This window comes from Pungitius pungitius, chromosome 1 (assembly GCF_949316345.1).
Source record: "Pungitius pungitius chromosome 1, fPunPun2.1, whole genome shotgun sequence".
Classification (NCBI taxonomy): domain Eukaryota; kingdom Metazoa; phylum Chordata; class Actinopteri; order Perciformes; family Gasterosteidae; genus Pungitius; species Pungitius pungitius.
This window is the reverse complement of record NC_084900.1, coordinates 29,859,791-29,881,059: the sequence shown is the minus strand read 5'-3', so window position 1 is coordinate 29,881,059 and position 21,269 is coordinate 29,859,791. Positions and strand designations below refer to the sequence as shown.

At 44.3% G+C, this 21,269-nt stretch overlaps 2 protein-coding genes across 3 annotated transcripts; one reads left to right on the top strand and one right to left on the bottom strand.

Moving 5' to 3' along the window:
* Positions 1-3,625: 3,625 nt before the first annotated feature.
* On the top strand, positions 3,626-9,454 carry slc26a10 (solute carrier family 26 member 10). Its single transcript, XM_062564579.1, has 18 exons — positions 3,626-4,043; positions 4,489-4,599; positions 4,699-4,856; positions 4,973-5,137; positions 5,224-5,376; positions 5,478-5,560; positions 5,652-5,799; positions 5,877-5,990; positions 6,471-6,548; positions 6,636-6,731; positions 7,078-7,184; positions 7,466-7,535; positions 7,687-7,869; positions 7,967-8,021; positions 8,187-8,275; positions 8,383-8,437; positions 8,534-8,640; positions 8,724-9,454. Exons 1-18 carry the CDS (start codon positions 3,779-3,781, stop codon positions 8,760-8,762), a joined length of 2,076 nt encoding a protein of 691 aa, XP_062420563.1. The 5' UTR covers positions 3,626-3,778; the 3' UTR covers positions 8,763-9,454.
* A 1,272-nt stretch (positions 9,455-10,726) lies between these two features.
* On the bottom strand, positions 10,727-18,921 carry b4galnt1a (beta-1,4-N-acetyl-galactosaminyl transferase 1a). 2 transcript variants are annotated; one of them, XM_062564561.1, is made up of 11 exons: positions 18,575-18,921; positions 17,805-17,989; positions 17,546-17,728; positions 15,026-15,132; positions 14,847-14,890; positions 14,535-14,715; positions 14,222-14,314; positions 13,927-14,114; positions 13,687-13,827; positions 12,073-12,307; positions 10,727-11,899 (listed from the first exon to the last, which is right to left on the bottom strand). In XM_062564561.1, the coding sequence occupies exons 2-11, from the start codon at positions 17,987-17,989 to the stop codon at positions 11,688-11,690; spliced, it is 1,569 nt and encodes a 522-aa protein (XP_062420545.1). In that variant the 5' UTR covers positions 18,575-18,921; the 3' UTR covers positions 10,727-11,687. The 2 variants fall into 2 exon arrangements, with proteins under 2 accessions (XP_062420545.1, XP_062420548.1); XM_062564564.1 differs by lacking the exons at positions 17,546-17,728; positions 17,805-17,989; positions 18,575-18,921 and adding an exon at positions 15,821-16,039.
* Positions 18,922-21,269: the final 2,348 nt, after the last annotated feature.

Here is a 21,269-nt window from a genome sequence, read left to right as displayed (position 1 = left end):
TGAAAAGGACTATGGAGCCAAACTGTTTCAGGCAGAGGGTAACGTCTCGCTTAAAGGAGAGAGTAGTTGTCGGTGTACGTCAGACAGGACGTAGACTTTCAGCAAGGGAAGGAAGCTCTGATAGGAACCCAGGTCTCACCTTGTGTTCTCTTCAGACGTTTGACAGGCGGACATCAAATTGCTTTTTTGAATGGCTTCACGGAGGAGTTTTTTGCTCTTCGTGCTGGTGTAGATGCGGTGGAGATAGGGAGACATTTGTTAAGAGTGGAAAATTTAGAAACTAACGGCCCAAACTCCTGGGATCGGTTTTGAAAAGGGACGGTGAAAAAAGGAACACTTTACCAGCAAGATGCATGAGAATCTTTGATGAGAGCATGGAAAGATTTAAAAGATCTTCAAAAAAACTAATAAGTTTACAGTTTACAGTAAGTGTCATGACGTTGCAAATTACTAGTATGGTTGTGAACAAAAGATTAAGCTAAATTGTCTTTGATATTGGCTTAACAATGCATTATTTGTTTTATTATTTTATTGTCTGTATTATCGAGGCCAACAAGATGCCATAAAAAAAAAATCACCACACACATCAAAGGGCCGCCAGGCCAATTCTTAGGTGGCGCTCGGCTCTTAACCCCAGTGAGTGACAAATAACAACAAACCATCGGGAAGATTTCTTCAGAGAGACACGCGTCACAGAGTCAGACAACGAGAACGCCTGGAAACCCGCAGATGAAGCGCTAATAGATGGAGAGGACAAGCAAACGGAAAGGGATGGGAGAGGTGGGGAGACAGGGACTCAAGGAGCGGAGCGGTCAGCCTGGCTTCCAAACGAGCCCGACATGAGGCGCGGGGGGGGTGGGGGGGGGGGGGGGTCGCGACAAGAATCCCATAAAACAGATTAAGAACAATAGCAGGAACTATAGTCTGGAGCCTCTCCCTGGGCCACAATAACAGAAGGACTCTGTAAGATCAGGCCACACAGGAAATATTTTTATAACATGATGCTAACGCAACAAGCAGAGTGGGATCATGACATAACCGGGCCTCGCTTTCAATCGAGTCGGGGAGGAATCCTGGTTTTCCAGGAAAATTATGCTTTGCTTTAAGGAAGACCAACACTTTGGAAAACAGGACGTGATACAGAGCCACAACCGATGAATAGAATTCCTCTGATACCACACATTTAAAAAACTTGATGTGATCTTCTGTGACTTCACAATTACAATCCACACACTCAGAGGTGCTGATAGTCGGTTTGTGGTTGACGCTGTTAGTTGTGTAGGCTGTACTTTGTGACCCTGTGTGCCACTCAGACATTCCCATTTTCCATATTTAAATACATAAAGCGCTGCCCGTGTTATGATGGAGCAGAAGGGTTTTGTCTGGTTGGGGGGTTAACGCTCCATATCCTTTTCTATTCAACGCATTGTTCCTTTTACCACTGATAAATATCTTGTTTAAACAGTCTGCAAACACACCACGCCGTCTGTATGTTCATAAATCCTCTGGAGCTGATCAACACAATAGCCCACATTCCAGGCATTTGTAGGAAGTCCCTTCTATCACTACATCTCGTCTTCACCAGAGACACACAGACGTTTTAGGAAAATGACACTGGAACAAAAACAGTTCTCCGTGCGGGTCTGTTTATTTCATTTGGTTCAAGACATTAGTGAACAGGGACACATCATACATTATATTGATTACTTTGCCTATTATGACTCATAGTTATGTCTCCGACATGGAATAAATACATTTTCCGTCACTGTTGGCCATTTTTTTCATTTGTTAAATTAAGAAAAAATAGATTCAATATTGTCATTTTTCAGGATTAAATTATTTGACCTGACTCTTTGTCTTTGTTTGTGGGATTACAAACACCCCCTGCTTTTTATGGTTTCTTCTGGGATGATGACATGTTAAAGTGGAAATGACTTCATATCCATCAGATTAAAATGAACCATTAGTCAGACTTGTCTTGCAGCGATGAACTCAGTTATGATCGAACCCTGCAGCTCTACACAGAGTTTAACATCTTTTTAGTTTGTCTTCTTTAATGGAAACGTACTGTTTGCTTCAATCTCCCCCGTCTCATGCAAGAACCAATGACCTCTCCTTTTGTCAACAAAGAAAACAAACAAACAAATGACTGCCACCTGCCCTGTTCCAAACGACGTGTGAGGTAAAGCTCGTAGATAAACCGCTCGGTCGAACTGACACACCGGTATCAGCACGAGCTGCACACACCAGAGTAAAGAGGTGCGGAGCAGGGGCCAAAAAAAACAATCAGTGGTGCTCAAATACCTCCACTTTGTGGGCGCTCAATGTGGATAAAAATGATGATTGAGTGGGATTATTTTAGTCCGTTCATCGTTGTGTTTTCAGGAGAAACATTATACCTTTTTACATTTACAACCAGTGAACAGAAAGGCATGATGGGTAGGTTGTGGTGAAAATTTAGATCTGCATGTGAAGCAAGGTGCTTGGTTGATTTGGCTCCTGTTGGCACGGAAATCTGGAGATGAAAACATTGGCTTTAAAGCTTTAACATAGAGGTGATAAAAAGAGGTTTTCACAAATAATTTCCCTTTAAGAAGGGACACGGCTTTTTTATCATTTCATCAGGATGGTGAATACCTCCACTTACTATTGATCAGACCTGTTGGGTGGTACCTATCACGCTCATGTTTATGTTACCACACTGGATCATTGATAACATTCTCTTCACAAACAACAGTGCAGAAGCAGCACCACAAATGCAATGCTAAACAAAGGCGTTCTAACGCGTTTTTTAACTTTCCGTCAGGGCACATTCAAGCCAAAGTCCTTGGGTGTTGTCCTCAGCGTGAAAACAAGACAATACGCTGGCATAGCCTGCACTTTCTCACGTAGCCCCATGACATGGGAACCCTACACTGAGGTGGATTTCCTTTTGTTTTACATTTACCAATCACACTGAGCGTGTCTTGAGGCTGCAATGTCCTTTTCGAGAAGTAAAGCTATTTGGCTAATTATGGTCCGTTATCTGTTTTCATCCCGTATTTATCCCAAACTCCCCTTCCATTCGCTCCTGTCTGACAAAGAACAACATCTCAGTCATCACGCAGGCTCTGATCGGAGTCAATGTGTGGTTTGATCCATGAACCAGGCGGCCGTGTGTGATTGAGTTTCACAGGGGGTCCCGTTGGTGACAGACCCCTTTTCCTGGTGGCTACACGGTTTAAACGCCCACCCATTACGGACATCCATCCTTCTCGGAAATGAACTCCTCGCTAACAGACATGGTTTGAGGTTACACCTCACCTCCACCAACAATAGGACTTTGATCTCGTTAGGCGTTTCACAGCGGCACACACTGAAAGACTTAATTGTGCCTCCGAGCTTGTACCTCCTGTGTCGCTCTCCGGAGGACATTGGGCAGGATAGTGCAAAGAATTGAGTGTGTGTGTGTGTGTGTGTTTGGAGGGAGGGGTTGTGAGTGAAGGAAGGTCAGTTGTGCCTGACTTGTGCCTTCCAGCAGTAGGACCCAGAGGATTTTTGTGAGGCAAAAAAAAGAGCACACCTTTATGATATCTGAGGCATGACAAAGATGTGGAGAAAAAAACGAGTTGTTCAACAGCAACAAAAAAAAAAAAAAGAGGCTGAGCTTTAAGCCAGGTCATTGGCTGAGGAGAGTCCGGCCGGAAAGCGCGATGGCTCCGGAGGTCAGCGCACATTCGCTTATAAATGTATTGCAAACAGACCTTCTGGCGCGGTGAGCCACCTGCACGGAGACGACATGAGCGACTCCGTGGTCGTGTACAGGGACATTTACACGGAGGACCGCTTCAAACAGGCGTACGGCTCCGACGACGCGGCGGGTGGGAGTTTGCGGCTCCGGGACAAGTTGGCCGGGAGGTGCAGGTGTTCGAAGCGAGCCTGCCTTCACCTTTTGAGGCAGAGAGTTCCCATCTTCGACTGGCTGCCCAGATACAGACTAAAGAAATGGATGCTGGGAGACACCATAGGGGGCCTGACAGTTGGCATCCTCCACATCCCGCAGGGTGAGAGATGTGCCATCATGGACAGCACGCTTACCTTATTTTATAGTATTTTGTGGATCATTTCCTTTAGAGTAAAATCAGCCAGGATTTTTAACTCTTAACAATTGCACCTTGATGATACATGATGATGACGATGATGATATATTTTGAGAAAAGACAGCAATAGACAGTTGTTATTTTATTATTGCGTTGTTGGTAATTATCCAAAGAACATGAGCGAGGTTAGAAAACATGTTACAACAGCCACAAGGCTGAATGATCCAAATGTACATGATCTCAAAGACTATCTTTTTTGTAGGATCCGTCATTATCTTTCTGTACTTAAACCACGTCAAATACTTCTGCACATCAGCCTATTTAAGATTTGATTTTACCTTCTGAACATAAATATGAAAAACATGTGTTCACTTATAAACCGTGTTTTTGAATTTCTTCCCCTACACAGGCATGGCTTTTGCCTTACTCACATCTGTGGCACCGATATTTGGCCTTTACACCTCTTTCTTCCCCGTGGTGCTTTATATGTTTTTTGGCACAGGTCGCCACGTGTCCACAGGTAAAACCTCCTTGTATGATATAGTGTATATTCATTAATCAACAGGGTTCCATTACCTTCCTCTTTCCACTATTACTGAGACGAGAGGTCTGTTCTCAGGTACCTTTGCTGTGGTGAGTCTGATGACTGGTTCTGTGGTGGAGCAGCTGGTTCCCACTCCTCTGGAGATGAACTCAAGTTCGCCTGAAGCGGCCGACTTTGAGGCCCAGAGGATCGGGGTTGCTTCTGCTGTAGCGCTCCTCTCGGGAATTATTATGGTAAAATGAAATAAGGAATAAAAAAATGCGCCTTTAACGGCAGACGTGTCCTTTTTTTTGTTAGCGGCCTGCAGAGCACAGCTCCTAATGCGATGTGTCACTCTCTTGTGCCCCAGCTCTGTATGTTTGCTCTCCAGCTGGGCTTCCTCTCCACCTATCTGTCCGAGCCAATTGTCAAGGCTTTCACCAGCGCCGCTGCCTTCCATGTTACCGTATCCCAGCTGCAAAGCATGCTGGGGCTGCGGCTCCCTCGCCACACGGGGGCGTTCTCCCTCTTCAGGGTAGGTGGGCCGCGTTTTTCGGGGTTGAAATCTCGACGGCACTGATCGCCCGTAGGCTCAGAGCTCACCCCGCTCTCTCTGTTCAGACTTTAGCGTCCGTGATGGAGAACCTGTCTCACACCAACACGGCCGAGCTGCTGATCTCTTTGTTTTGTTTGGCTGTTCTCGTGCCAGTTAAGGAGATCAACATGCGTTACAAACAGCACCTGCGTACTCCCATACCCGTGGAGATCCTCACGGTTAGTAGACTGTATTTGTGAACGCTGGGGGGGGTCCGCTTGCTGTTCACAATGTAACGAGCGGGTTAGGAGTCATGGTTTGTACCTTTATCCTCCTGCAGGTGATTATCGCTACGTGTGTGGCCTATGCCTCCTCGCTGGACTCGACTTATGACATCGAGATAGTGGGCCACATCCCAGCTGGGTAAACTTTTTAGATCAGAACCAAAAAAAAAAAAAAAAACAGACCTCATAACATGGAGCTCGGTCGTTTTTAGTGACTCTCCTGTCCTCAGATTCCCGAGGCCGCGGATGCCCAACCTGAGCACTTTCCCTGACATCGCCGGGGACACCGTGGCCATAACATTTGTCGGTTATGCCGTGTCTGTCTCTCTGGCAATGATCTATGCCGATAAACATGGATATTCCATACAACCCAACCAGGTAAGTGTGCGACTTTCCCGGCCTTCTGTTGACATGCTTGACTTTCTGTTTTTGATGGAACGTGTGCTTTATTTCAGGAGCTCCTGGCTCACGGTATCTCCAACACGGTGTCTTCTTTTTTCACGTGCTTCCCCAGCTCCGCCACCCTCGCCACCACTAATATACTTGAGAGTGCTGGAGGATACACACAGGTACGGTGCGTGATGTCCAGTAGGTTCTTGCGTGTCACGTTTATAAGCCACTGTGTATTAATAAAGGAGCAATCTGTAAGTCAAAAATCTGGAGAAGGAGACAAAAGAAGGAAACTCAATGAAAACACTTAAATAGTTTGAAAGGACCCTTTTAGGTAATTGATTCACCGATGCTTTGAGCACAGCCGTCGTCACAATCAGAACCAAAATACCAGTAAACTATTCTTTTATGTGATTCAAGTCACTTGAATTCAGTCGAAATTAATGAATTAATTAATTTTTTCATACTCAAGGTCCAGATAGTACAAAACATTAAATAGAATAAAATAACTACAAAATCACAAGTAAAGTGAACTTGAATGAAGGATATGAATAAGAGTAAATTGTTTAAGGATTTTCTTTCATGCTGATCTTCCATATTGTGAGACGCTACTGGGATTTTCAATAAAGGATGAGGTGTGTGTGTGTGTGTTCCTGCAGCTCTCCGGGTTGTTCACAAGTCTGGTGGTTCTGATTGTTCTGCTTCTGATTGGCCCGCTGTTCTACTACCTACCAAAGGTGAGATTAATATGTGTGAATCTGCAACAAGAATGAGAGAAAAACAGAAGGAGAGTTTCATCTCGTCCTTTATCTCTCTCCCCTCAGGCAGTCTTGGCATGTATCAACGTCACCAGCCTCAGGCAGATGTTCCTACAGTTTCAGGACTTACCCGATCTGTGGAGAATCAGCAAGATTGACTTTGTAAGGCAACAGAAAAGTACAACAGTATTAGTATTCCGCAAAATGGTCTCCAAGCATGAGAATAGAGCAGACTGAAACGAAGATGATTGATTGGCTCCCAGTAGTTACCACTAGTTCAATAATTTACCCATAATGCAAAGCTATTTGGCTTTATCTTCTCAGGCTGTGGGCCTTTTTTTAAAAAGCGATTAAAAGACATCCTTAATTCACCTGATCTGGAGTATCTTGTGATTCTCTTCCCACTTAAGATACACAACGATCCATCAGGCCATGCCATCATGAGCTTATATAGCAGAGGTTGCACACACTGCAATGTTATTTTCACTTACACGTTACTCTGGTGTAGATGGTTTGGGTGGTGACCTGGCTCTCTGTCGTGGTCCTCAACGTCGATCTTGGCCTCGCTATCGGAGTGGTCTTCTCCATGATGACCGTCATCTGCCGCACACAGAGGTACATTTTCAACTCCCCCTGCACTGAACATGATGCATGATGCCAATTACTCTATTTGTGTGAAATACAAGCGATATCTGAGATGTTCAAATGAACTAAAGATCCCACTTCTCTGCAGCAGGATTCACCTAAATATATGTTTTATAGAAATGATAAAGCTCTAGGAAAAAAACAAGTTTAATTGATCAGAGCGTCTTAGAATTATCTCAAATAATTAGAGGACCCCTTAATACAAACGTTATAACGTGGTCAAATGAAGTTGATGACTGATGGTCCAACAGGGCTGGTTGTTCGGTGCTTGGTCGGGCCAGCAATACGGAAATTTACAGACCTGTGGAGAATCACAACAAGGTGAGAGGACGCTCCTGCTCTTACGTGCTGTTTTTTTAAAAAATACATCAAATCCTAGTTTATGATTCCTAAAAGTGATAATCATCAAACCAGAGATGATGCAGCCAATCCTCCAATCGAAAGTTGTGACGATCCTGTTTGCTCCTTTCAGTGCTATGAGATTCCTGGAGTGAAGATCCTGACGTACAACGGGCCGATTTACTACGGCAACCGTAGCTTCTTCAGGGAGGAGATGAGTCGGCTGCTGGGCCTGACGCCAGAGAAGATCCGCAGCTGGGAGAAAGCCAGAAAAGCCCTGGAGAAAAGGGAGAGAGAGTCCACCGTCAGCACTGTGGTACGACCACTGAGACGACTGAATCCGCCACATTATGAAAAATATGAAGTTCTCACCGTAAAAAATGTGTTTTTCTCCCCCATCTATTGCTGTTCAGGATAGAGGAATTGCGAATACATCGTTTTCTTCAGAAAATGAGTTCTTTAAATCTGGTAAATAACAAGAGGAGACAAACTAACAGATTCTAAATATAAACACCTAAAACAGAACGTTTTGTCTGTCTATTATAAATGGCATTTTTCTTATTGAGCTCTTTACACGTTTTGCTACAGATCAATTTAAGCTTTCATTTTTTTTACCTTTTTTCCTCCCTGCAGAGAAATCTAAGAGTGATGTCGAGGCCGTGCTAATTGATTGCAGCAGTGTGACGTTTGTTGATGTTGCTGGAGCAAGACTCTTCACACAGGTAATTCTACTCAGGCAACATGTGCTTCAAACTTCACTTCACATGGGATTCTCTCTATGTCTTTGTGCACTGTGTCAACATAGTGATCTCTTTCGGCTTTTTTGCAGATATGTACTGAGTGCCAGAAAGTTGGAGTTCATGTGTATTTGTCAAACTGCAATGGTGAGGCTTCATTTAGCGCTTTATTTTCTCATGATATTCTATGTTTATATTACATTCACTGATTCACAATTGACTTCATCAATGATTTGTATACAGAGAGTGTCTTGAAGATCCTAACATCAAGTGGTCTAATGGCCTACATGAACCCTCAGCATATTTTCGTCACTGTTCATGATGCAGTGATGTATATTCAACAACAGAAGGTAAGCTGAAAAGCACAAAATTCAAAAGAACGCTCCAATTACTTGGATTGTCCCAAAAGAAAGCAACTTCTTTACATCTGTAGGAAAAATCTGCAGAGAACACTACGACTGTCTGGGTATGAGCCAGGAGGACAGTGACGAGTCATGCTCCCATCAAACAGTCTTGGACTAAGAAGACCGAAGAGGGCAAATGGTTGTTATACTTTTAGTTGAGACAGAGTCTCTCGGCTGTATAGCAGTGCTCCAATATATATATACACATCAGTGTTTTAAAGAAAACAGTAGCCCATCGCGAATTACAATAATTATTATATTATTTTTGCAGACTGTCACGTAGTCAGAAGGCAAGTAAGATAAGGCATAAAAAAACGACTCTCCAATCTAGTGTAAAAAGAAAGAAAAAAACTATTATTTTTTGTCTAATGACTATAAAACTGTATATGAGATGTTTTTGTCTTTGTACATGCTGGAACATTAGCATAGCAATATTTATTTAGTTTCTGTTTGTTGTTTGCAAAACCGATGAATATAAAGTGCACTGATTTGTTTGTTAAATACTAGTACTACTACTAAATACGGTATTTATATGTTTAAAAGTATGTGCTCGAATATGCAACCATGTAAAGTAATTTCCAACTCACTATGCCTTAAAATATCATCTCTAAAAACTCAAGAAACTCCACAACATCTGTGTTATGAAATTACTTTTGTATTTTTCAGCAACTGTGCCATCCAGTGGCTGTTTTGACTGTTTATATGCTGTAAAAACAACTTTTGGGTGATTCATAATGGAACATATTAAATTGGGTTAGGTACCTACATCAATACTTGGTTGCTCTGGTGTGTGTGAATACATTTGAGGGGAAAACACAGTGTGGAATGCGAAGCACATGACTGTGCTATATTTTGATGTGAGAATAAGAGCTGTCTTTGTGTTTGCTGAGGTACAGTGGACCTGTGTGTCTGCACTGAGATGATGAAAAGGAAAAATGCATTATTCAAATGACGCAAAGAGGACTTCAATTTTACCAGGGGGCATGTTTGAAAAAATGAGCCCCGCAGATCATTGGTTGCGCAGAATGCTGGTTTATTTACCTCACATCATGCAAGCTGCGCTGGTGTCAATTCACGGATATTTTCCTCTAAACCAGAGGTCACATTAGACAAAACGTTTTGATCCAGTCCGTCCACCACTTTCTACGGGAAGAGAGATGTTCACATTATAAAACCAAAAGTGACTAAACCTCCTGAAAGATTTGCAAGACAGTGTAGGTGTTGGGGGTAGCTGTAGATGCCGTTACCCTGATTGGAAGCAATGTCTTAGCACACAGACATGCGGTCATCTGCTGTCCAACAGTCGAAGGTTTTCTCCAGTGCCATTCACGACAGTCCTGTTACTTTGACCTAAGAAGACTGAATGCAGTTTGAGTTTAAAACCACGATGAAAAAGGAAAACAAAAAAAACTAATTATTTCCTTGCTTGATGTTGGATGGCCAAGTTATTAATTTTTTCCAGTGCATATTTCAAAGAGGCCTCTAGACACTGTACCCTTTGGGTTTTCCCTTTAAAGCTCAAGGAGTGTTTCACTAATTGGGAGGAAGTAGTCCACTTCAATTAAAGCGTGGAACACAAGTCTCTGGCCAAATGTTTACTAAGGCAGATTATACCGGCAGACTTACTAACTGTACACAAACATATTCAAAAAGTAGCCTGGCAAACTCATCCGGGAAGGTCACTGATTGAATGACAAAGCTTGGATTTACCATGTAAACAAAACTTACTCACAGGTATCATGTACATGTTCAAACAGTTGTTAATTACCCACGAATAGCCCCTCCTCCAACCAAGTGGAACAAATACACCCAAGAAAATTGTAAAATATGTATAAAAGGATCAAATAGGCAATTTATATGTTAGAAAACAGCAGAAAACAGCCAGATGTACTGGTAAAAATAGGTACTTTAAAATTTGGGTCTTTTTTAGCATGAAAATGCTAGTAGCCTACTGCGTGTTCTTATGATAGCACTACTGTAGGTAGTAATAGCATGTTACATTGAATGATAACAACGTTGGAGTCCTCAGACAGCAAATAGAAAATCATTTATTTTACGTGGCATCATTATCTGATCTTCTGTTTCCATCTTGTGGTGAAACACAGGAGTTACAGGAGTTCCCATAGCAATAAATTCTTAAACAACAATATTTTACAGCATATCCCAATTGGAATCAAGAAATGGTTAAGAAATGAAGATAAATGTCATGAAGGGTGATTTGCAAATGATAAAAGGACACGTAATATCATTTTTAGCAACCGTTCAATACAATACAAAAAACAAAAAAATACAATTCAATTTACAAACAAGCTTAACATTGAAGCTCATCCGACACTCAATAACTCAAAAAACATTGTTTTTGTGTCATTTATATTCAGTTTAATGGCACAGCAAGGTGTTGCTTTTTCATTTTTTACATAGACAGCAAATTGCACAAATAGAATCACAATACATACCCGAGTAAAGGGCATCTTTAATTGGTAAACAATAAATATGATTAAAAAGCAAGGCCCTTCAAAAGGAAAAACATGTGTTGAGGTGGTGCCAGTGCAGTGCAACAAGTCACATTATACACACGAGGTTAGCTCAACAAACAGTACTTTTGGTTCACATTATTTGTTTTTAAAAAAATGCATGCAGTAACAGGATCGCTGCTCACACGGTTGTCTGAGATGAACTAGTATCTAACAACTCTAGGACACTCAAGCTATCCATTTGTGTTATTATATCCAAAGCACCAGCTGACGTGGCAACCATCTAAACCCTTTTCATTAGATGGTTGGGAAACATTTTTTTAAAAAGGCACAAGACGCGATACTTTCAGTGCATTTTGTGAAGCGTGATTGTGTGCATGGAGGTACTCCTCCTGCAATCGGTCCATAGAAAACCGTAAGTCCACACAAACTGTTCAACAGCAAGAGCTAAGCTGTTAAACACAATGATTTCCGGAAGTCTTCGCTTTACCTGAAAAACAATTCCTGCCGTTACAAGTTTCAATGACTGGTCATGCACTTGAATCTGTTCTTGAAGTAGAAGTCTTCCTTATGAACGTCGTTATCAGCATTGGAAAACGAATAGCGGAATTTGTCGTAGGACTTCTGTGACTCGGTTTTGCTCCAGGGTGGAATGATCTTGGATGCGTGGCTCACAATCACGTCACTACAGGAGCCGACGTGGAGGGAACCCAGCGCGTCGATGAAAAACTCTGCAGTAACAAAAGAAAATTTAGTCACTGAATTTCCCTTGGTTTTGTTTCTCTCCCCCCCCCCCCCCCCCAAATCCGGTCAGTATTTTCATCACAGCTGTTCTGCGGCAGAGAAAACAGCTGTGGTAAACGTGTTAATAGATTTAAATAGGCAACGTTACAGATGGACTCACCTAGATGGCCGTGCCGGGCCAGGCGGGGGTTGAACCCCCCCTGCACCTTGTACGTCCTCGCAAGGAAGAAGTTGATGACCGCATCCGCTACCACACAGTTGGGAAATCCCTCGATGACGTGGTGGTAGCCGGTTCTGATGTGTAAACAGTCACCCTCCTCTCCCCCATACTCCACTGACATAGTGTGACGAAAGGTTGCAGCGTAGCCAGTCACCTCTCTCACTGCACCACCAACCTGGCAGCAAAAAAAAAATCATGAAGAGGTGACAGAAATGTGTGTCTCACCCTCACACACACACACACACACGTTTTATATATTATCTATTCTATTAAAAATAACAGGTAAGAGTTAATGCCGGCAACGCGACATGAAGCAAAGTAAAAGCCATGATCCGAAGAAAGATTCAGGTAGCTTCAAGATGTTGCAAGTGTGAACGTGTACCTCAGAACCACTGGGCCACTAGATTATATCTGAAAGGAGGCACCAATAGAAGCTACATGTCCTCATGCAAGATCTGTGCAACTGCATGGCAGTAGAAATGACTCGCACTGTATAACTACTCCCTATGATATCATCTTAGTGTAGCAATTTAAGGATCTAGACCACCTACAGTTGCAACTACAACACAAAATGATACTTCCTAATGGGCAATACCCTCCAGTTCAGAGATATTCTTTGGTGTGCATTTTGCGACAGCCTTCTTTAAATCCCACCAGAGATCTTTTTATGGGGTTCAAGTGAGGCGACTGTGAAGGCCACTTGGAAATCTCCCAGTCTGTCTTTCTTCTGAAACCGAGCCGTGGGCAGCTTTGAGGTATGCATGGCATTGTTGTGCTGTTGAAAGGTCCAAGGACGCAGATGCCTTTCGGGACTACTTCCTGGGATTTGTCTGTAGGTGTTTTGCAGTCATTCAGGGGTTATGAACCATTTGCTTCCTCTTTCTGCCACATGCAAACTTTCAACTTGTATACTATGCTTCCAGCTCTATCTCCACTAAGTAGTAAGTGAAGATGCTTGTAATGAACGGGTTGAATAATTGTGAGACTGCAGTAGTGATTCAAAGTAGCAATTTGTGTTGAATTTGGATGAAAACTGTGGTGATATTAGTTTGATTATTTCAAATGTTCTACTTTGTTAATTGCAATCAGCTGAAAAATTGCATAATTTTCTAATAAGCCTAATACTAATATTGATGTGAAATTGAGGTCTAGTGCTGAGTGCATGAGGGAGAGGTTTGCTTGGAACTTAATATATATATAGTATATAATGTAGGTGCAGGTCACTGTCAAAGCAAACATTGTGTTATGATGGTCAAGGGGATTTGTGCGTCAGGGTGCAGATCATCTCACGTCTGTTTCCATGGTGATGGTGACAGATAGGTAGCCTGTTGAGTCACATCATTTTGTCCCAATAAAATCATTGAACAGGATATTAATAAGTCCTGCAACAGCCATTGTGAATTGATTTTGTAAGTGCATTTCATATAGTCATATAAGGACAATCTCACCAGATATAATGTTAAATGTTAGTATCCATGCATAATATAATATGCATTCCCCATCCAAAAACAGCAGATATCATCACATTGACCTGTGCCTCGGTGTGCAACTCACCAGATCCAGCGTGGTCTTTTCTAAGATGTCTACCATCATCTCCAGCTTGGTCTTTGCAGTAAAGATGAAATCATCATCCACCCAGAGGACATACTTGGTTGTGACTTGTGACACTGCCAGGTTTCGTCCTGCAAACCAACCCTGTGTGTAGCAGATGAAGGTTGGTCAACACTCAACAACTGTGCAGGTTAGTAACCATCATCCCAAACACTCCATAGAGACATAGCAACCCTTCCTTACCTTTCCAAAAGGCATGATGTAATGGTCAATGTGAGGGCCAGTCACTGGCTGTGGGTGTTCATTGTCATCTGCTATCACAATGGTAACTGTGGGATAGTATTGACGAATGCTGTCAATGAGGTCTTTGAGTTTGTCATATCGCAGAAAGGTCTTGGTGGCGATGGTAACAAGAGCACTGATATTGTACTCTGAATGGGAAAACAAACAAAAGAAAACATCACAATGGCGCATTTAAACACTTTGAATTGACAAAAAGAAGAATACAAATGTGATAAAGGCATTACTGCTCACAAACCGCTTTGATATCCAGAGTTGTAAAGTTTAGGTAGCGTTCCATGTCCAACTTTAATGGTGAAAAATGACTGGTGAACATCAGTGCTAAACTGAACTGCAGAAAAAGAAGAGACCACCGAATTGAATGAGAAGGTGTGAACAAACGTTTGACTTATTCCACTGGCACACAGAACGTAGTACTCCCATACCTCCTTCCCATGAGGTCTTTTGATTGATTACTACTTGATTCAAAGCGTTGCGTATTACTTCAGACCATCAGGATTGAACAAGTAAACATAACATTCTACGTTTAATATCAAAATACACTCCATTACCTGTATCGGCAGTCTTGGGATGAAAAACAGTGTTTGTGTAAGTGACAAACTTTAGCTGTCTGTTTAGAGCGGAGAGAAGAGGACTGGAAAGTATCATGTGCTTCTCTCCTTGTCCTTCAACAGAGACCCTCTCCACTGTAGCAGCGACATCAAAAGTCCCCAATGTTGCTGTCAAATAAACCTGTGCACCAAATGCAGAGTTTTTTGAGTTTTAAAAAAAAGGCAAAGAAGCTTAATATTTGGACAGAAAAAAATTGAGGTTTGTCAACTCAGGTGAGGACCCCGATAAAAGCCGCAAAGTAAAGAAGTTACCGTGTGCTTGATCTTGGACCCGGTTTCTTCTTTAAGACCCAAACCTATGGGAATAAAGCAATTACTACTACTTTATCTAGGGAGCGATATGAGGTGAGACGACAGTGAAGCAATTCCACCATGAAACTAAAAATAGATGCAATGTACACGCTTTGAACAAAGTGCAATGGTACTTTTACCTGGAATGATGATGGTTTTGAGGGGTCGCACCTCCACGCCCTGAGTGGGATACTGGAGAGGACTGTTGGCCTCAGCTACAATAAGCACATCTGCAGGACTGTAGGACCTTAGAAGGAAGATTGCACATTTTTATGAGCAGTGTACATTCATAAACATCTGTATCAAGTAACTCTTGTGAATTCTAATGGTCTTTTCTTCTTTCATTTGCTTGACACAATTATGTATTGAATATCTTTACATACTTATTGTAAGTCGCTTTGGATAAAAGCGTCAGCTAAATGACATGTAATGTAATTCTGGATTGCAGGAAGATAAAACCGCCATTTGAAGACCCATTTTTTCTGGTAGTGCTCAGATGGACATCAACAATAAAAATAATGATCAATTCAACCAGTACTGAAAGCCATCAGAGACATGCAGTCAGTTTACAGACTGCACACACTAGAAGAGGTTTCTCCAACACCCAGAGAGCATCAGCTTGAAGTTTGCGGCTAAACTGTCTTCTTGTAGGTAAATATAACGTTTATTTTATATTTCTGCTCTTTGTGATGAGAGCAAAGCACCGTGTCAGGCAAACAACACTGTCGGATGACACGCTGCCTCATGTCCAAAAAGAGAATTCCTTTGTCAGCTAATAGTCAAGCAAACAACGCCGCCCGTGTAAAGCCTGTCAACACGGCACAACTCCTCCCCTCCAGCGGTTAACTCAACCTGCTAAACCTGTGTGCCGCATGGAGACGACTGTACAGTATATCCGCATTTGGAGGGCGGTTAGTAGTAGGGTCAGTACACACCCCACCAAGCTGTTCAACTGGCTCCCATCTGGCAAGAGATAGAGAGGCGTCAGCTGTTTTGCCTCCAAACGTCAGGGCAGTTTCTTTCCTCAGGCTGGGAGACCGCAGCTCCACCCTTCACCACGACACAGCTCCACCCACGACACAGCTCCACCCTCCACCACGACACAGCTCCACCCACGACACAGCTCCACCACAACACAGCTCCACCCTCCACCACGACACAGCTCCACCCACGACACAGCTCCACCCTCCACCACGACACAGCTCCACCCACGACAAAACTCCACCCTCCACCACGACACAGCTCCACCCACGACACAGCTCCACCCTCCACCACGACACAGCTCCACCCTCCACCACGACACAGCTCCACCCACGACACAGCTCCACCCTCCACCACGACACAGCTCCACCCACGACACAGCTCCACCCTCCACCACGACACAGCTCCACCCACGACACAGCTCCACCACGACACAGCTCCACCCACGACACAGCTCCACCCTCTACCACGACACAGCTCCACCCTCCACCACGACACAGCTCCACCCTCCACCACGACACAGCTCCACCCACGACACAGCTCCACCCACGACACAGCTCCACCCTCCACCACGACACAGATCCACCCACGACACAGCTCCACCCTCCACCACGACACAGCTCCACCCTCCACCACGACACAGCTCCACCCTCCACCACAACACAGCTCCACCCACAACACAGCTCCACCCACAACACAGCTCCACCCTCCACCACGATACAGCTCCACCCACAACGCAGCTCCATCCTCCACCACGACACAGCTCCACCCTCCACCACGACACAGCTCCACCCTCCACCACGACACAGCTCCACCCTCCACCACGACACAGCTCCACCCTCCACCCACGACACAGCTCCACCCTCCACCACGACACAGCTCCACCCACAACACAGCTCCACCCTCCACCACGATACAGCTCCACCCACGACACAGCTCCACCCTCCACCACGACACAGCTCCACCACGACACAGCTCCACCCTCCACCGCGACACAGCTCCACCCTCCACCACGACACAGCTCCACCCACGACACAGCTCCACCCTCCACCCACGACACAGCTCCACCCTCCACCACGACACAGCTCCACCCTCCACCACGACACAGCTCCACCCTCCACCACGACACAGCTCCACCCACGACACAGCTCCACCCTTCACCACAACACAGCTCCACCCACGACACAGCTCCACCCTTCACCACAACACAGCTCCACCCTCCACCACAACACAGCTCCACCCACGACACAGCTCCACCCTCCACCCACAACACAGCTCCACCCTCCACCACGACACAGCTCCACCCACGACACAGCTCCACCCTTCACCACAACACAGCTCCACCCTCCACCACAACACAGCTCCACCCACGACACAGCTCCACCCACGACACAGCTCCACCCTCCACCACAACACAGCTCCACCCTTCACCGCAACACAGCTCCACCCTCCACCGCGACAGAGTTGTTCTTTTGGGTGTCTAATTTCTTTTGTTGCAATTTTGGACAACAATCTTTCTGTTGCTGCGCAGCCCTGCAATAAAAATGTACCGTGGATCTTGCACGACCATGTAAAAATGAAAGGATTCTATCCGACACCAAGTACAAAAGGGTATCCTTCACTGAGTTGGAGAATATTTTGTTAATTCGCTGTTAAATGATTAATCATTTGAACTTTACCTCTCCTGAAACTTGCTGTACTCCTGAGCCCTGTGACGCTGGACACCACTGGGGTCGGGGTGGGACTCTAAGAAGGCAAGACTAATGTTGTGGGCCCACACTCGGGGGAACAGCAGATTGGAGAACGGCAGGCGAAAGGTCTCCTCATCAGCCAGACACATGCATGTATTTTGAGCCAAACGACTATCAAAAAAAAAAAAGGTTTTTAATGACAATGAGAATTCAGAACTAAATGTATACATGCTGACGTATAACTTACTGTGCCACATCATAGCCACTGATGATGTTTTGTATTTTCTCTTCGAGGATTATGTCTATTTGACCCCTCAGTTTTGGCCGTATGTCAACCACTGAAAGGCTCCCAGGGCTCCAGGCAAAGAACAGGGATAGCAATAGTACACTGATCAAAAGCAGTCCAAAACACTGCTTAAATGAGGAACGCATCTAGAATGAAGAGATTAAAGGAACAATCAAAAAGGCAAACCTCACAGGATAATGGAATCAAATGTGTGTCAGGGTTGCAGTTTTGTTGTCTGCAGAAGAACTGCTGATAGTTGATCATGCTTTAGGAGCTCTGTCTCATGTTTTGTATCCAAACTTGGATCAAAATATTTGCACACTTGGCAGCTATGCAAAACAACATGGATGTGGTGAAAATTCGTGGAACCAACAGTCATAGTCACTCACAACAAAGGTTGGCTTGTTTAGCGCAAAGTGAGAGAGTAGCCACACAAGTAAAAACCACAAACTACACACAAACATCTCACAAATCACCCAGCTGTACAAGTTCCACGCTTCGCCACACAATACCAATGGGTTTATTCACACATTTTATATTCATATCAAATATATTGGTTAAATAGTATGTCACATATGGTCTATGGTTACACATGCCAGCACGAACGACCCCTGAACGCTTCGGGAGAAAAAAAGAAAGAAATCCCATCAAAACCATCCAGGCGACGGAACCAATGATCCAACGTGACAGTCCGGGAAGAAGATCAATCAGCTTCTTATCGCTCTACTCACCGTGTAGGAGATGTATAAAAATATATAAATTAACAGTGGCTTCAAGTCAACTCCTGTTCCGGATGTCTCGCGGCAGTCTGTGACACCGCGCGCGCGTTCACGGGCGTTCTACGTTCCGCGAGCTGCGGTGAAGGGGAGCGCGCCTCAACGAGTTGTGACCTGTCAATCTCTGCAACTTTATCTGACTCCTCATGCCACCAGCAGGCTGTCGTGCTGTGGACTTTGAGATACGTTTTATATTATTAATAACAATATGTCTTTTGTTGGTGTGTTGGGACTCAAGCAGCAACATGACATATAGGATTTTAAAAATGACACCGAGACGCAGCTCTCAAATAGACCCATCAGTCATCTGTAATTGGGTCAAAATAATACTTATACTTATTAATAATATTAATAATAATAATACTATTAATACTTAAATGATTGGGCGCTTCTTCCTTCCCGCGCAGTTGAGTGGACGCATTTGTTATGCATTCGGTCATTTCCCAGGGAAATAGGTTTGCATCTTCCCCACCCAGTGGCTCCCTGAGTACCTGAGCTCTCTCAGTGAGCACTAGACGTGACTTTATTGTGCACCTTGAATCCCACACGGAAACGTGCAGCCTGCTCCTGGTGGGGTTATTACTTACACTGTGCAAGTTGGGTGTTGCGGGTCAGGTGTATAGACAGGCCCGGGGTGGGTAATCCGGGGGAGTTCCCGGTGGGCCGCTTCACTTCTCGGCCGGTTGAGAATTTACACTTTTGACATTTATCACGTTAGTCCATCTTCCCTTAAAGTAGCCTACACACGTTCCGCATTCTCTCACCGCAACCTCAGCATGGGTTGTACCATGCGAGGAAGTCCCCCCCCAAATAGAGTTGGTTGGGTCCATATCCCCTTTTGTCAAAAAGTTTTTCAAATACAGTGCGCTCGGATTATACAGTCTTTAAGAGCATTTTTGATTGGTTTACTATGATGGAGGCGGTTCCTGTTTAGGACCCTCGGAGAGCCCCATTGGAGCACAGGGATGTCCATCCCCCCAGGCTCTCGGATCATCACGCCTCGCGTTGTTCACAAGTTCACTGCATATTAGGATATTTGGCATGTACGTGTTTGCGTGTGAGAGCAGGGGTGGAGCCTCATATATGGACACGTTATTATATTTAGGGGCTTGCACGCTCGGCAGTTTTAGAACTGGGGGGTATTGCACAAAGGTCCGTGTACCTTTTGATCGTCCCTTTTACCGTAAAAACCAGAAAACGAATACACTCGTTTCTCGTTTGTAATCCAAAACGGTAAAACGGATGTGGGCAGTCGTATCAAACCTGAAATGAGTTTGACACTCCTGATCTAGGTTATCACAGATGTATTTGATGCTGTTTATTGATGATATTACTGTTATTTTTAGGGTTTATTTACAACCTTTGTTGAATCATCTTCATCTTGTTATATTTTTAGCCTTCAGTTATCAAGCTCCTCTTTTGTGGAACCAGCTTCCACTTTCAGTCCGGGGGGCAGACTCGGTCAGTTCATTTAAGATAAAGCTTAAAACGTTCCTCTTTGATATTGCTTATAGTTAGGGCTGGCTCAGGTTAGCCTGGACCAGCCCTTAGTTAAGCTGCTCTAGGCTTAGACTGCCGGGGGACTTCTTAGGACACACCGAGCCCCTCTCTCACTCTCACTCTCTCCTCCCACAATCATCCATGCTTTATTAATGTACATCACTAATTAAGCTTCTTTCCGGGAGTTTTTTGTGCTTTCTCGCCTAGCAGGTCTCCGTGGATCATAGTTTCGTGCGGACCCCGGTTCTGACTCCTGGCTCATGGCTCTGCTGACACCTGCTGCTGCCATCATCATTACTTTAAATATGATTCATATTACTGTCATCAAAAACCAACATCTTTCTGCTCTCCCTCCCCACAGAAGCCTCTGTGGATGGTGGTTCGATCTGATGGAGGTTGTCCCTGCAGTGGTCCTGCCGTACACCTCTTCTGCTACTTGCAATTACTTGTATCATTTCAGTTAGAGAAATTGAATGTATTGTACATCTTTTACATTGTTGATTCTGTACACATGACATCCATTGCAGTCTGTCCATCCCGGGAGAGGGATCCCTCCTCTGACGTTCTCCCTAAGGTTTCTTCCCTTTTTTCCCCATTGAAGGGTTTTTTTCATATTTTGGGGAGTTTTTCCTGTGCCGATGTGAGGGTTTCGGGACAGAGGATGTTGCATGTGTACAGACTGTAAAGCCCTCTGAGGCAAATTTGTAATTTGCGATTTTGGGCTATACAAAATAAAATGAATTGAATTGAATTGAATATTTATATCATGAAAGAGGGAACATGTGTTGTTTATTAAGCAATACATAATGACAGTTATAGTCAGGGTTAGACTAGAAGTCTGGATCATTAATTCTGGTTTGTTTCCATCTGTTACGGCTGCCGACAGCAACCTCATGTGGACAGGTGGAAAGGCTGTAACATCCCACGCTGCAGAGGGATGGCCGAAGAGGATCCGCCTGGAAGACTCCCAGCCAATCAGAAGAGGTCATTGGAGGGCACGCCAGTTTATATGGCCTAACTGATTGCAGCTGAGCGCGGCTGCCAGAACCGAAGGGCAACTGTAAGAGCGAGGAAACGGGCCAGGGCAAGGCACCACTGAAACTCCGTTGCATGTCACACAGACCTGTGTTAGCCACACTAGGAATAGGGG

Bases quoted from the DNA above. Each gene is read 5' to 3' on its own strand.
- slc26a10 (XM_062564579.1), top strand. From the start codon at position 3,779: ATGAGCGACTCCGTGGTCGTGTACAGGGACATTTACACGGAGGACCGC. The intron at 4,600-4,698 runs GTAAAACCTCCT...GTCTGTTCTCAG, and splicing joins AGGTCGCCACGTGTCCACAG to GTACCTTTGCTGTGGTGAGT. The intron at 8,438-8,533 runs GTGAGGCTTCAT...ATTTGTATACAG, and splicing joins GTATTTGTCAAACTGCAATG to AGAGTGTCTTGAAGATCCTA.
- b4galnt1a (XM_062564561.1), bottom strand. From the start codon at position 17,989: ATGCGTTCCTCATTTAAGCAGTGTTTTGGACTGCTTTTGATCAGTGTA. The intron at 13,828-13,926 runs GTAAGGAAGGGT...TGCTACACACAG, and splicing joins ACATCATGCCTTTTGGAAAG to GGTTGGTTTGCAGGACGAAA. The intron at 11,900-12,072 runs GTGAGTCCATCT...TTGTTACTGCAG, and splicing joins GGCCCGGCACGGCCATCTAG to AGTTTTTCATCGACGCGCTG.